The sequence below is a fragment of the Vulpes vulpes genome, chromosome 14, assembly GCF_048418805.1.
Source record: "Vulpes vulpes isolate BD-2025 chromosome 14, VulVul3, whole genome shotgun sequence".
Taxonomy (NCBI): Eukaryota; Metazoa; Chordata; class Mammalia; order Carnivora; family Canidae; genus Vulpes; species Vulpes vulpes.
The window spans coordinates 17,036,739-17,050,208 of NC_132793.1; the positions used below are offsets into that span (position 1 = coordinate 17,036,739).

The window sequence follows — 13,470 nt, forward strand, 5'->3', positions numbered from 1 at the left end:
TGGCATCCTGGGATCGAGTCCCATATCAGGCTCCTCACAGGGAGCCTGCTTCTCTCTCTGCCTATGTCTCTACCTCTCTCTCTCTCTCTCTTCTCTGATGAATAAATAAATAGTATCTTTTAAAAAATGCAGATTATCTGGCCTTACTCCTGACCTGCTGAATCACCCTCCAGGTGATTCCAATGCCTGCTAACTCTTGAGAGCCCCTGCTTTAGACTTATGTAGTTGGATTAAGAAAACCTCACCTGAACCTAGTAGCATGTCAGGTATGCCATTGCTTAATAATGTCCTCATTGAATCTGTTAGCCAAGAATGTGGGAAAATGCTTGGGCAGTGCATCTTTATGTAGATATTTCTGACTTTGAGACCACTGAGGTTTCCAGAAAGCTAGGCATCTGGCTTCTGTCACAAAATTTCCCAAAATGTTTTCATCATTTCCTGCAAGATGGCAGTTGGTATTCTTTGAAGAAGCAAAGTAAGTTTCTGGAACAGGGCACATTCTACCCTCCCCTCACAGAGTACTGGTGTAATCATGCATTATCACATAGGGATGGCAGTTGGTCCTTGGGATTATAAGGCCTCCTTATCTGGAATCAGACTGCCTGGGTCGATGTGCTAATAACTCAGTCACTCAGCAAAGTCATATGACACTTGCTACAGCCCATGTGGTTTGGTTCAGACTCACTGAGTCAGAATCTGGCTTTTTAATTTTTTTTTTAATTTTTATTTATTTATGATAGTCACAGAGAGAGAGAGGCAGAGACACAGGCGGAGGGAGAAGCAGGCTCCATGCACCGGGAGCCTGATGTGGGATTCGATCCCGGGTCTCCAGGATCGCGCCCTGGGCCAAAGGCAGGCGCCAAACCGCTGCGCCACCCAGGGATCCCAGAATCTGGCTTTTTAATGAGAGCCCCAGGGGATTTGTATGCAGGGTCTGTTGAAAAGTACCATTGAAAAGGCATGAGAAGGTTGAGAAGGCATATTGCTTGATTTATTTCTGCCTCAGTTTCCTCATTTGTAAAATAGAAGTAATAATAGGGCTTCTCTCACTTTATCATGCATGAGAAAGCACCTGGAGGGTTTGTTAAAACTGGGCTGTCCCCACCCATCATGTTCCCCATTTCATAGGTTTAGGGTGGGGCTAGAGAATTTGCATTTCTGACAGGTTCCCAGGGGATGCTCCTATAGTGGCTTTGCAGACCACACTTTGAGAACCAGTGTTCTGGATTCATCTAAGAGCATAGCTCTCAGTGCTGACCTTATTGTCCTCCACGAAACATGCTATTTCAATACTCAACTTTATACTTTTTCCTTTTTGCTGTTTTGTTGGAATTTTAACTCTTCCTGTAAATTCCTCTGGGCAGAAATTATACCTTCCACATCCCGTACTCTCTCATTTTATGTTGTGTTGAATAATGAGGACATTTCCAATGTTGTTAATAATAGAATAAGGAAGGGGAAAAACACAGATTGCCCAGCCCAATAAATAGTATCTACAGATGGATATAGGCCTGGGATTCTCTTTAAAATTTACATTTCCAACAGGTTTCCAGGTAATGCTGATGGTCCAGGAACCACCCTCAGATAAGCACTTTCATAGAGATTTTTAAAGGATTAAGTGAATTCTGTTACGGAAGCCAGTTAATGCAGTGCCTAACAGACTATGTACTCACAAATGTTAATGTGACTTTTACTTAAATACTCAGACAAATTTTGTTAGGTTGAGCAAAATATTTCTCAAACCCACTTAGTTATGGAACTTTTTATTCATGGGAGATATGTGACTTCTGGGAGAAGCAGCGTGTGATTGCAGGGGTACTCAAGCTTTCCCAAGTAGGGTTAGTAGAGTCCCGTTCCCAGCCTGGTCCCCCCTTCCCGCCTTTTTGAACATAGGTTCAGGAGCAGACTACCCACAAATCTCAAGGCAGTGGCTCACGGAACTTCAGGAGACCACATGTATTATGAATGTACCGTAAGAGGAGAAGGAGATAGGAGAGTGCGAGTAGGAGAGATCCCATTGGTGTCCTGGATGGTGTCCTTTCTGAGCCAGTGCCCCCAACCCTTCCGCAGTGTATGATTGGCTGCCAAAAGCTCACAGCTCCCCCTTGCCCAGAGAACTGCCTAGGGGCAAATGAGAATAGTCTTCTTTCCCTACCTGGCAGGCCATGGCCAGTGAGTGACTGACGTGGGGTACCAGTGCTGGCTCCTTGCGTTAAGCTGGGATCCACTCTGGTATACTTTGGGCTCCCGAGGTGGAATCAGGCTGAAGCTGGACCAGGTTTTGACCACATCCTTCCTCGGCTCCTTCCCTCATCGTCTTTCACTCTCTTTCTCTTGAGGGCACTCAGTAGGTCACCATGTCTCAGACTCTGCTTCTGGGAACCCCAGTTCTATCAGAGCCCACTGGGAAATTTATCCAATTTGCCACAGACACAGGGGCCAGAAGATGATTCCATTTTAGAATAATAGATGCAAATCTGAGAGAAGAAAGGAGGTATAGTTGAAATTTCAGAAGGAGGATATACTTACATGTGGAAAATTTCAGAGGCACCAAAGGAGAATTTTCAGCATGCAGGAGTGGCGACATGGGGGTTCTGACAGATTCTTCCCCAGGCTTCCATATGCATCATCCGTGGCTTGTCTCAGGACTTTGGCTTCTCTTTGCTGTCCCGCTCCCCTTTCCTAGCAGCCTAGCCATTTGCATCCCTGTGCATTTGTGTGGTACCTGGCATCTTGGTTGGGAGGATTTCCTCTTGCACCTCGTCTCTGGGTTGAGGTCCGTTTCAGGCTCTTGGCTCCCTGCCTGCTCCACCCCTCCCTGTACCCCTTCAAACCTGCTCAGTTGCCTGTGAGCCTGGATTTCTTGAGTCTATTCCTGCTTGATGAAACCTCCCCTTATTTTCTCGCCTTGCATGTTCTTTTCTGCCTGTGTCTGGGGCCGAGACCACGGTGGGAACCTGTGCTGCCGACACATGCCTTCTGCTTAAATCCCTTCTCCATGTTGTCATGGTGTTCTGATCTCTGAGCCTGTCACCATGCCTGGTCTTCTAGAATCCCTCCTGATCTCAGTTCCTGGCTTGCTGCTCATTTGCTTTGACTTTCAGCCCCTACTTGCCCTTCCGTCTGGGCTCACCTCCCTGAATTTCACCTTCATTTGTCCTTGCCGGTGGTCCATCACAGTTCCATTTCCTATCATGGCTCTGGGCTCTGCTGCCCATTCCTGTCCTGCTGTTGCCTGCTCCCAATATGACAAGTGTGATTATTAAAAGGCCTATTTTCCAGAGATTTTATAAGACAACCTGCAATTTCCTTTCCTTCAATGGGAGAAAGCCTGGTGGTTCAGAAACTAAAGGGAAAAATTTGAATTGTTCAGGGGGATGCACTTTCTCCTCTCTGGTCCTGCTGGAATGTGACATCATTAAGAAAGTAATGCTGGAGGTCACATCAAAATAAAATTTAAGCTAAATATAAAAAATGAATGCTTTGCACGTAATCAGCTCTTTGCTGTTTGTGTTGGTTTCTTATTGCCGATGCAACAAATTAGAGAGACACAGTGGCTTAAAACAACACAAACTTAAAAATAATAATTATAATAATAATAATAAACCCACACAAACTTAGTACCTTGTGGTGGTGGAGATCAGAGGTCAGAAAGGAGTCTGACAGGGCTAGATCCAGGTGTTGGCCAGGCTGTGTTCCTTCTAGAGGGTGTAGTGGAGAATTCACTGTCTTACCTTTTACAGCTTCTGGAAGCTGTCTGCATTCTTTGGTTCTGGCCTCTCCTTCCACCTTCAAGCCATTAGTTTACTTTGACCTCTGCTTCTGTGACCGCATGTCCGGTCTATGACTCTGACTCTCCTCCCGGTTTCTTATACAAGGTGCGTTGTGATTACATTGTGCCCACCTGTGTGATCCAGGATCGTCGCCACACCTCCAGATCCCGAAGCTAACATCTTTAAAGTCCCTTTCGCCATGGAAGGTGACATGTTCCCAGGTTCCAGGGATTTAGCATACGGACATTGTGGGAGGCTATTATCCTTACCCACTTTTCATGGTTGATTTCGTGGTTAGTTTGGAGAGCTCAGCTCACACCAGAATATGCTGTCATGTGCTGAGTATTCCCTACACATTGTCATTTCTGTATCATGAGAACTTCATAAGCAGGCACCACTATGCTATCCATGATAGATGTAAGGAAACCAAAGCTCAGAGACTTGAACCAGGGCTGGAGGCTGCACATATTGGGTGTTTGCATGCATTTCTTTTATTACCATTTCCTTGTCCCATCTTTTCCCTAACTCCCATCCCAGCCTCTCCCAAGTATCTAGCCTCCTGGGAGCTCATCTATGACCACTGGGGCACCAGCCAGATCCAGGAGGGAGAGGTTTCTGGGGCTTTGGGAGCAGTTACACACAAGACGTTTTATGCCACATTGGTTTGTTTACTTATTTACCAGCACAGTATTTTTTTTCCTGTCTGGATTTTTATATACTTCCCAATCCTTTACATCGAATATTTTTGTGAAATAAAACGCATACCTCAGTTATTGTGGTTTTCGTAAATTTTGTCACGAGGATGGGAGGCCATTTCCATCTGAAGATTTCAGTCTCGTTTTAATGCAGGCATGTGAGCTGATGTGTCTTGGGATAGGATTCTTGTTCATTCCCTGAGCTCCCATCCTCAGGAGTACCGGTTTCTTACCTAGTACGTCGTCGTCTGATCGCTGTTTTCTTCATCGATTTGCCTCCCTTCTGTGCTTTCATCTGTGCTTTTTTGGTGATCTGGATTATTTTCTTAAGACTGTTCCCCCGGGTCAGCGCTTTTCTGCGGTGTTGATTCTGCTGTTCACTTCTTGTTCCGTTTTGCAATCTGTAAGTGGCTTTGTTTGTTTCCCATAATTCTTTTGAGGTTTATTTTCTTTCTTAGCACGTTTCTTGTCCACTTGCCTCTTGGCTAATGGTCTGTAGAGTTCACGTGCTGGCATTGTTCTTGGTGTCTTCCATCTCCCAAATTTCTTGACTGTTCAAAGCATTGGAAGATCTGAGGAAAAGTCTACATCTTTGCTTATTTCCCCCTACACAATATCCCTTCCTCCATCCCTGTCTTTGCTTTTTTTTTCTTTCTTTTTTTTTTTTTTGGTCCCCAGCTAAGAAATTGGTGGCACATAGGTAGATCTTGGCCACACTCATTAACTACCCTCTTCCATATTTGGGAATAAGTGTGCTGGAGGAGGTGAGGGGCAGGGAGTAGTTACCCCACATTAGAGCAACACTTAGTATCTTTAGGCCAAACCCGGACACCAGATGCCCTGCATACAAATCCCAGCTTTGCCACTTGCAAGCTGTGCAGGCCTGGACAAGCAGCTCACTCCTCTGAGCTTCAGCTTTTTCCTGTGCACAATGGAGGTAATGAGTGTGCCCCCACTCCTTACAGATTTTTGTAAGGAATTAATGAAGGAGGAATGTAGAACACTTAGCCCATAGTGATATTTAGTCGCTGTTAACTTAGATCAAAATGTCTGAGGTTCTAAGTAAATCAGGGTAGAAAATACTCAGCCAGAACCTCATCAGTCTCTTTCCAGGAATGAAGGAGCCCTGCCCAGAGAGGAGGAGAAAAATGAGCTGTTTTTGGTGCACTCATGTCTTCTGAGGCCTTTCTGTGCGTCCAGCCAACTTTTCCCCAGATCAGATCAGAGTTTGAGCAAGTGGTACCATCTCTTGCAAAAATGTATCTGGGCGTGAGGCAGGTGGTGGGCACTTTCAGCCCTAATGATTTTCTCCCTTCAGTTCCCTTGCATTATTCTTGTCCGGTCCTATTGCTGAGTTTCTGAAATGGGAGAGGATTATGGCTGCCCCTCAATGCTGCATGTTTTTCAAAAATACTATTTACTTTATTCTTTTCAAATATAAAAGCAATGTTTGAGGCAGAAAGTCTAGAAAATACTAAAAAGTAAAATGAAGAAAACCATCCCCTCCAACCTCCCTTTCCACCAATCTTCCTGGAACAAGTCACGCAGAGGCCTTGGTTTCTCTGTGTCTCTTGGCTTTTTGCCCCCTGCCCTCCCCTGCTGTTCCATCTCACCTGCTTGGGACAGCTAAGCACGGTAGCTCCACCCCCTCTCCTGTTGCAGTCCTGACACATCACTGATGGGAGTGTGGATGGATGGAAGCAGATCACATGTGTGCTCGAAGGGTTTGCTTGGGACAAGAAGCAATGAGGATTACATCATGGAAATTTCCAGGTGTGAGGAAGCTCCTAAATCCTGAGGTTTCCAATGAGACAAAGCACTCAGTTTTACTTTGGTAAAGAAATAAAAGCAGTGAGGATAGGGTCTCAGGGAAAAGATACTTGCCTCGAAGTCAGAAAAGCTGGATGAGGGACTTCCTTGCTCTGTATATTTACACAGCCATGCTGACATTTGGATTCTGCTAAGAAGAGCTGCAGTGATACCTCAAACAAGGCTGGGAGGATTAAAAAGGAGATTCAGGGTCTGGCTCATGGAAGTTTAAAAGTTACTCAGGCTGCATCCTCAGACATGTGCTTATTAGTTGTTATAACTTGCTGCTGTAGAAGAGACTCATTCAAACTCAGAATATCGTACCTGAGATTCAGCACAGTACAGACAAAAATGCCTGTGCATTCACCTCGATTGTAGAAATGTTTACCAACTCGAGAGGTTGGGCACAGGGCTGGAGATGAAAAGGGGCTAAGTCACCTTGGGGAGCTCAGGGTCTAGTCTATGGTGGGAAACGTGTAGGCAAAACACAAACACAAACCCACCAGAGATTGAATAGCTTCTAGAAGGTGGCATGACAGTCCAGGGGAACTTAACGGATATGGCGATATGCTGAGTATGAGTTTTTAAGAGTGAGGGAATGTGCCCAGGCAGATAAGAGGTTCTAGGTGGAGGAAAGAGCAAATGCCAAGGAGGAGAGGTGCTGGAAAGCCCCCATCCACACCATACCTGGGAACAGATTGGTAACTGTGAGGTGCCCTCAGGGCCTATGGCTGTGGTACCAGGACACCAGCCACGGGCCTGGGGGCCAGGCTGTTTGTTGTTATTTCATGGGTTATGTTTTCTGTCTTTGGAGGAACCTTGTGGGTTCTGCTTCAGAGATGAAGGAAGGCGGGAGGAAGGCTTAGGGCCAAATGCCAGCCTTAAGCTCAGGCCAAGCAAGGAAGCAATGTGTTGGGAGGAGGCCTGTGCCCTCTCTTTTGATCATCAGGCACTGCCCTCCTGAATCAGCTTGCTAGCAAAGTTTGTACTTGAGGCAGATTGCTTGCAAAAGCCAGCCTTGGATACTCCTTCTTGTGGAAAGCCCTGGCCCCAGGGGTGTGGGGAAAACATGGCCCCTTCTGAACCAGGGATCCCCTAGGGGCTATATGATGATGATATTTCTCCTCCCCTTCCCTCCCTCTGTCCTGCAGCAATGGAACGGCCGGGACACGGCCCTTATGGTCACCCGCGTGGTCAACCACAGACGCTTCTCAGCCACGGTCAGTGTGGCTGACACGGCCCAGCGGAGCGTGAGCAAGTACCGCTGTGTGATCCGTTCCGATGGCGGCTCCGGTGTGTCCAACTATGCTGAGCTTATTGTGAAAGGTGAGTGGGGCTGAGTTCCCTGGGCTGCCCTGGCCCCATCCTCAGAGGGTGGGAGGAATCCAGGTGCCTCTTCTCATCTGCCATTCCTCCTTCCAGTCAGTTGAAAGACACACCCCTTCCAGTCCCCCATTCCCCCACTGCAGAGAAAGAGGTGAAATTACTGTAAAATCATGCAATGTGGCTTTGTTATTATGAGGTGAGTCTTATTAAAGGGTCCACCGGTGCCAACCTAAGGGGTACACAACACAGAAGGCATCTACAGATTTGGCTTATTTTGCATTTGAAGTCAGAATGAACCAACGTCCTTGTGTTTTGGTACTGTTCTACTGCCGTGTCCGGGGAGTACAATTGTTTCTGAGGGATTTTTTTTTTTTTTTATTGAAAACTCAATTTAATGACAATATTTTGGAAGGACTTTCGAAATAAATAATGCCCCCACCCTGCTGGCCTTGATTCAATTCTTTCCAATTTTCTTGTTCCTGTTCACCTTGAGGTATTGTCAACATGCTTTACATTAAAATATGCACATTGCTTCCTTTTCTGCTCCTTCCAAGGGGCTGGATATCCCATTTATTTTTGAAAGTCTATATAATCTTTGTTGTAATGCTTAATGGTTGTATACTGTTTCATCAAGTGAATCACCCCATTTCTTAAAATCTCTCTATTTGTAGTCATTTAGGTAATTCCAGGTGTTTTCGTTTTTGTTTTATTTTTCCTCTGTGCATCAATTAACACCTCAATGGAGTTCTTCCAACGAGAACATTTTTATTCTATTGAACCAGGTTATTTCCTGGGATAAATTCCCTAGGGGTAGAGTTGGTAGGCCAAAGAATAGGAGCATCTTTATGGATTTTTCTTAGTGTAGCAATATTGCTTTTGCAAAAAAAAAAAAAAAAGGTTTGACAGTTCATACTGGAAAATTGCAGCGTATGGATGTACTCATTTTCCAGTGTTATGTTCACCGATTAAAATTTTAATATAGCATAATTTAGTGAATGAAATAATGAAGCTATTCATCTTATGCTAGCTGTAGAATGATACTCTGTGCATATGAAGGTGAAAATATGGATTGACCCCCCCGCCCCCGCTGCCCCCCAGAGGTCTCCTGGGTTGGTTTCCTTGGTCAAAGCACAGGTTGATATCAAGGTCTTGACCTCTAGCTCCTAGTTAGCATGTAACTGGTAGTCCTGCCTGCACCTAGACAGGGAGCTCTAGTCTGAGATTCTTTCTCCTGGGCTGTCCTGACTCTAGATGGATATCTACATGCCCTACCTTTGTCATCAATCAGATCTGAGCTTGAATGCTGTCAGGCCTTCTCCCAGATGATGTCCCAAGGCCCCGTGCTACTGGGTGCTTTCAGGTCACCTTGTCCCTTGTTCTACATAGTACTTATCATGCTTCAAAATTATATTTTTCCTTTATTCCTGTGCTTGGTAATTTTCCATCTTGTCCTTTAGAATATGAGCTCTTTGAGAATAGGGGCATTTTTTTTTTTGTTTGGTTCCTGGTTCACAAGTGCCCCCGGGCTCAGTCAAGGGCTTGGCACAAGTCCCGTGTGCCCGAACACAAAACCGCCTGCATTCGGCTGTTTTGACCCACGCATTTGGTCATATCATAAGGCTCAACCTTAAAATACTTGTTGAATGATGGATGAGTGAATGAATTATTGGCCTCAGCAGGAACTCATTTCATCTCCATAATGCCATGAACACTTAAGCTGAAGATCAACAAATTAGGCAGTCATGAACAAAACAACCAAGAGGGGGAAGAAAAACATCTTAAAATCGTTTACACTGAGTGCCATTAATATATAAAAGAAACCATCATTTCAATTGTATTAGGCTCATATATTTGCTCTTTTGATGCCATAAGATTGATTTCTGTGACGCAGTGGCTTTTTATAGGCCTTTGAGGCACTCACTGAATTTGTGATTTCCTGGGCTTTCCCCCCTCCCCTGGAACTTCATCACACCTCTTGCGTGGCGGCCTCGCACCCTGGAGTAGGAGCCCACCAGAGGGTGGACTGTGTCCGCCTGTGCTCTCCCCAGCCCTGCCCACACCTTGCAGGTGCCCGGCACAAGCCTGGTGAGCAGATAATGGGAAGAGTGACTGTGGCAGCTAGTGGAGCGCTCTGATCTTTTCACACAGACAAATGGAACCAGAAGGCACTTAGCTTATTCTTCCTTTACGTCACTCATTGTGGAGGAGGAGGTGCTGGATGCCAAGTCCAGAGGCCTTTGGGACAGAGGTTGGGATTTCCACGGTGAAGCATTGTTGCCTTTGTTTAGAGGGGTGGCCAGGGTTTATTGGGACAGTGGTTTATCCTTTGTGGGCTGTGCATCCTGGGCTGGAGTTCGGACTGAGGGACCATCACACTGGCCACGTTTGTCACTATGACTCAGGAGCCACTGCTGCTTCCAGAGCCTTCATCTGCAGCCCTGGCTGTTGTGTGCTGGGTGATGTGCGGGGTGGCCTCCTTCATAGTGTGTGCTTCCTCTAACCTGGTCCCCTTTTATTTCACCTGGAGGAAACCTTTGTGGGATATCACTTTTTTTGGCAACCATTTTTTTTTTTCCTTTTGCCTTTAGTTGGTGACAAGCTAGAAGCTGGGCCCTTTGAAGATAGAAGTCCCTTCACACATGTGGTCTCATTTAGTCCTCTAATTGTGGCACTACACCTTGGTTTTATTTTAATTTATTTTACAGCGAGGAGGGCAACCACAGCCAGGTTGAGAAACAATTGTAAGGGGTTAGAGCTGGTGTCCAGCCTGGGGCTAGTTCCTGCTATTTGAGCCATACCCAAAGGGCCTGAGGGTTGTAGCTTTGTTGACACCCAGTATCATGATGGTATAAACAGAGTAGAAAGGGTCTAAATTGTATGCAGAGCCCATGGCAGGTGCCTGGACCTATGGCTAACTTGCCTTTTTAACTCATGCTTCCCCCACCATTGCTTCCTGCCTCTCTGGAATGGAGTACTTACTATCATTCAGGTTCCCGGAGAAATGAATTTAACCCTTTACACACACACACACACACACACACACACACACACACATCCCTACATAGCTAATGGTAACCAAGCCAAGTAAGAAAATGAAAGGCAGAGGACCCCAGGGCAGCAGCAGTCAGAGGAAGCCTGTCACCCTGGATGTCTGGCCAAGAACCCATGTGAGGGCAGCAAACCAGAACATTTGGGGGCAAGTGTCTTCTGAAGAATGACTCACTGGCCTCCCAGCGCCCCTTTCCATGACTGAGCAGGATGGTTAGATACTTTAGGATTGAAATATTTGCAATTGTGAAAAAAACAAAAAAACTCAACAAGGAATATGCATAAATCTTGCTTCTTTTAGGGAATGGAGACAATTTGAGGAAACTAAACAAAAGTGTTCTCAAGGGCTAGGTCTTCTTCCAGGGGATGGAGCTGCTGTCCTAATTGAATTTCTAGTTCCTGGTTTCCACATCACACAGGTGGTGTGGGCTGAGGGGCAGGCAGCTGGCTTGGGCATGTCACAGAAGGAAAACCAGCCTTGGGCAGTTTTTTCCCCAAGTTTTCTTTACTTCTCTCCAATTCAGAGACAGGAAAGAAGTCTAGAGCCCTGATGCATGAGTTTAAATCCCAGCCCCATCTCATCCCAGCTCTGTTGACTTTGAACATCAGCCTCTCCCAGCATCAGCTGGCTCATCAGGGAATGGGAATATAGGATTAACTACCAAAGACTGGTGTGTGTCCAGAGGATTAAATGAGACTGTGTGCAGAAGTTCTTAGAATGAAAAAAAAAATGTTCTTAGAATGGTGCTCGGCTGCTTGCCCTGGACGTATTTGTTAAATAACTTGCTAACGAGGTTGGGATTTCCCAGGTAAAGAGGTAAGAGATGGTTAAGGACTGGCTGAGTGGGACTCCTCTGCAGAGGGGCACTGGTGGTTTCTCCTCATACAGTCCTGTGCCAACCATAGGGAAGGGGGCAGAGGAAATACGAAAGTGGGTGCTGACATGGGGACTTGGGAAATTTGGGTCCTGGTGTCCATGCTAGGTCAGAGTCCCTGGGTCCCCTCCTGTATCTGCCTATTGGTGAGCCAGGGAATCTGGGGGCAAAGGATGAGTTAGCCAGTCCTTCTGGGGCTTAGCCACCTGACTACATGGCATCATTCATTCAGAACTTGGGCTGTACTGGGTTTGGGAGGTCACAAGGTTGCTCTGTGCCCAAGGGTGCCAGGAGCTAGATGGGGGGCCGCTCTGACAGTATCTATAGCAGGTGCTTGCACCATGCCAAGCGATGTCTGTCTCTCAATTGGTGTGTTTATGGCTGGCTGGCCAGTGGTTCTTGCATTATCCTGGGATTGTGAGCATCAGTGCTTTAGAAGATGCCATGTAATTTGAGCGTAGGTAATATCAAATTCTCGGGGTGACACAGATCAAAATGAAAGCAAATTGGAATTACTTAATTCTGAAGAGCTGTTTATTGAGTTGTGATAATGTACCTAGGTATACGTTAGATTACTCTGTAATTGAGATTTCGTTCTGTTGACAATCCAGGCCCTCAACTTGCCTGTTCCGGACCAGTGCTTACAAATGCACTCATTCTCTCCCCATTGCTGGGTTTCCTACTATCTTTGATTTCAAGATGTTTTTGCTTATCCCAAGGACATAGGTGCCTTCAACCTAAGTGAGGCAGATGGGTCCTGATGAAAATTTGCATAAAAATTTGTTGTTGGTCTTGATTTTTAAATCCATCTTCCAACTCCAAATAACAACTACCATGGGCTCAGAACCCTCTTATCAATATGTGGATTCGTGCCCAGAAGAAATCTAATACTGGCACTGTGAGTCATGTGTTCTGAATTCAATACCCTGGATGTGACCTACCAGGGCAGCTTGGGAGGACTGAGAGTAGGGATTTTTGGATATAATCACACCTGAGTTTCAATCTCAGTCCTGGCCCCAGATGTCTGGGTGACTTTAGGTAAAGTGTTCCCTCTGGGCCTCAGTTTCCTCATCTGTTCAATGGGGGGGTGAGTGTATCTAATTGTATCCATTATGAGAGGGAGACAGCACATGTATAGATCCTAGTACAAAGTGGATACCCACACAGTTGCATCTATGAGTAATCATATTTTACTATTAAGGGGTACTGCCTAAGTACACTGGCCATTTTTCTTTGTCCTGCTTAAAAGGACAATAGATAGAAATTTAAGTTCAGCCATCTGAAGGTCTGTCTCTGAAATCAGATTGAGGTCATTGCAGAAATGCTTTATTATGTTGCATTTATTTATTCATTCATTCATACATACATCTTATTCCAGTATTTAAAGGCCTCCTAAAATTGCATCAGATGGGGCTTCGTTGAGCCTGCCGTGGCAGCAGTGGACAAGTGTGGCTGCTCCATTCTGGGACACGGTTGACCCATGGCCACTCAGCCCATTTTGCTGACATTACTAGTCTGGTTTCTATAGGCATTTGAGTTCACAGCTTCTGGCTTAGAGATTGCATGGTTGGAGTAGCAGACTTGTTCTTACGTTCGTTTGTTTCATGGTTTATTGAGTCCCAGCTATGGGTCAGATAGTGTGAAGAACCATGCAAACCTATAGTGCACAGTCATTTTACTAACCTCTTACTAACCCTGTTGATAACGTATTCTATAGGGGCTGTTAGCATGCCCCTTTTACAGATGAGGGCACAGATGCTCAGAGAGGTTATGTAACCTTCCCAACATCACACATCTGATGTGTGATGGAGCCAAGATTTAAAGCCAGGCCAGCTGGTGTCTCAGGCTATGCTCTTCCTTCTGTTTATTTCTTATAAGATTCAGTATAGTAGCCCTGTAATCGATGGGAACTGAGGAAATAGAGGGTGAAACAATTGATGCCAT

At 45.7% G+C, this 13,470-nt stretch overlaps 1 protein-coding gene across 23 annotated transcripts in view; it reads left to right on the top strand.

Moving 5' to 3' along the window:
* The window catches only part of PTPRT (protein tyrosine phosphatase receptor type T), a 1,025,198-nt gene that overhangs the window by 364,501 nt on the left and 647,227 nt on the right, over window positions 1-13,470 (top strand). For all 23 annotated transcript variants that reach the window (XM_072735832.1, XM_072735811.1, XM_072735820.1 and 20 more), the window contains exon 6: window positions 7,429-7,603. In XM_072735832.1, the coding sequence (XP_072591933.1) occupies window positions 7,429-7,603 (175 nt within the window). The remainder of the gene's footprint in view (window positions 1-7,428; window positions 7,604-13,470) is intronic.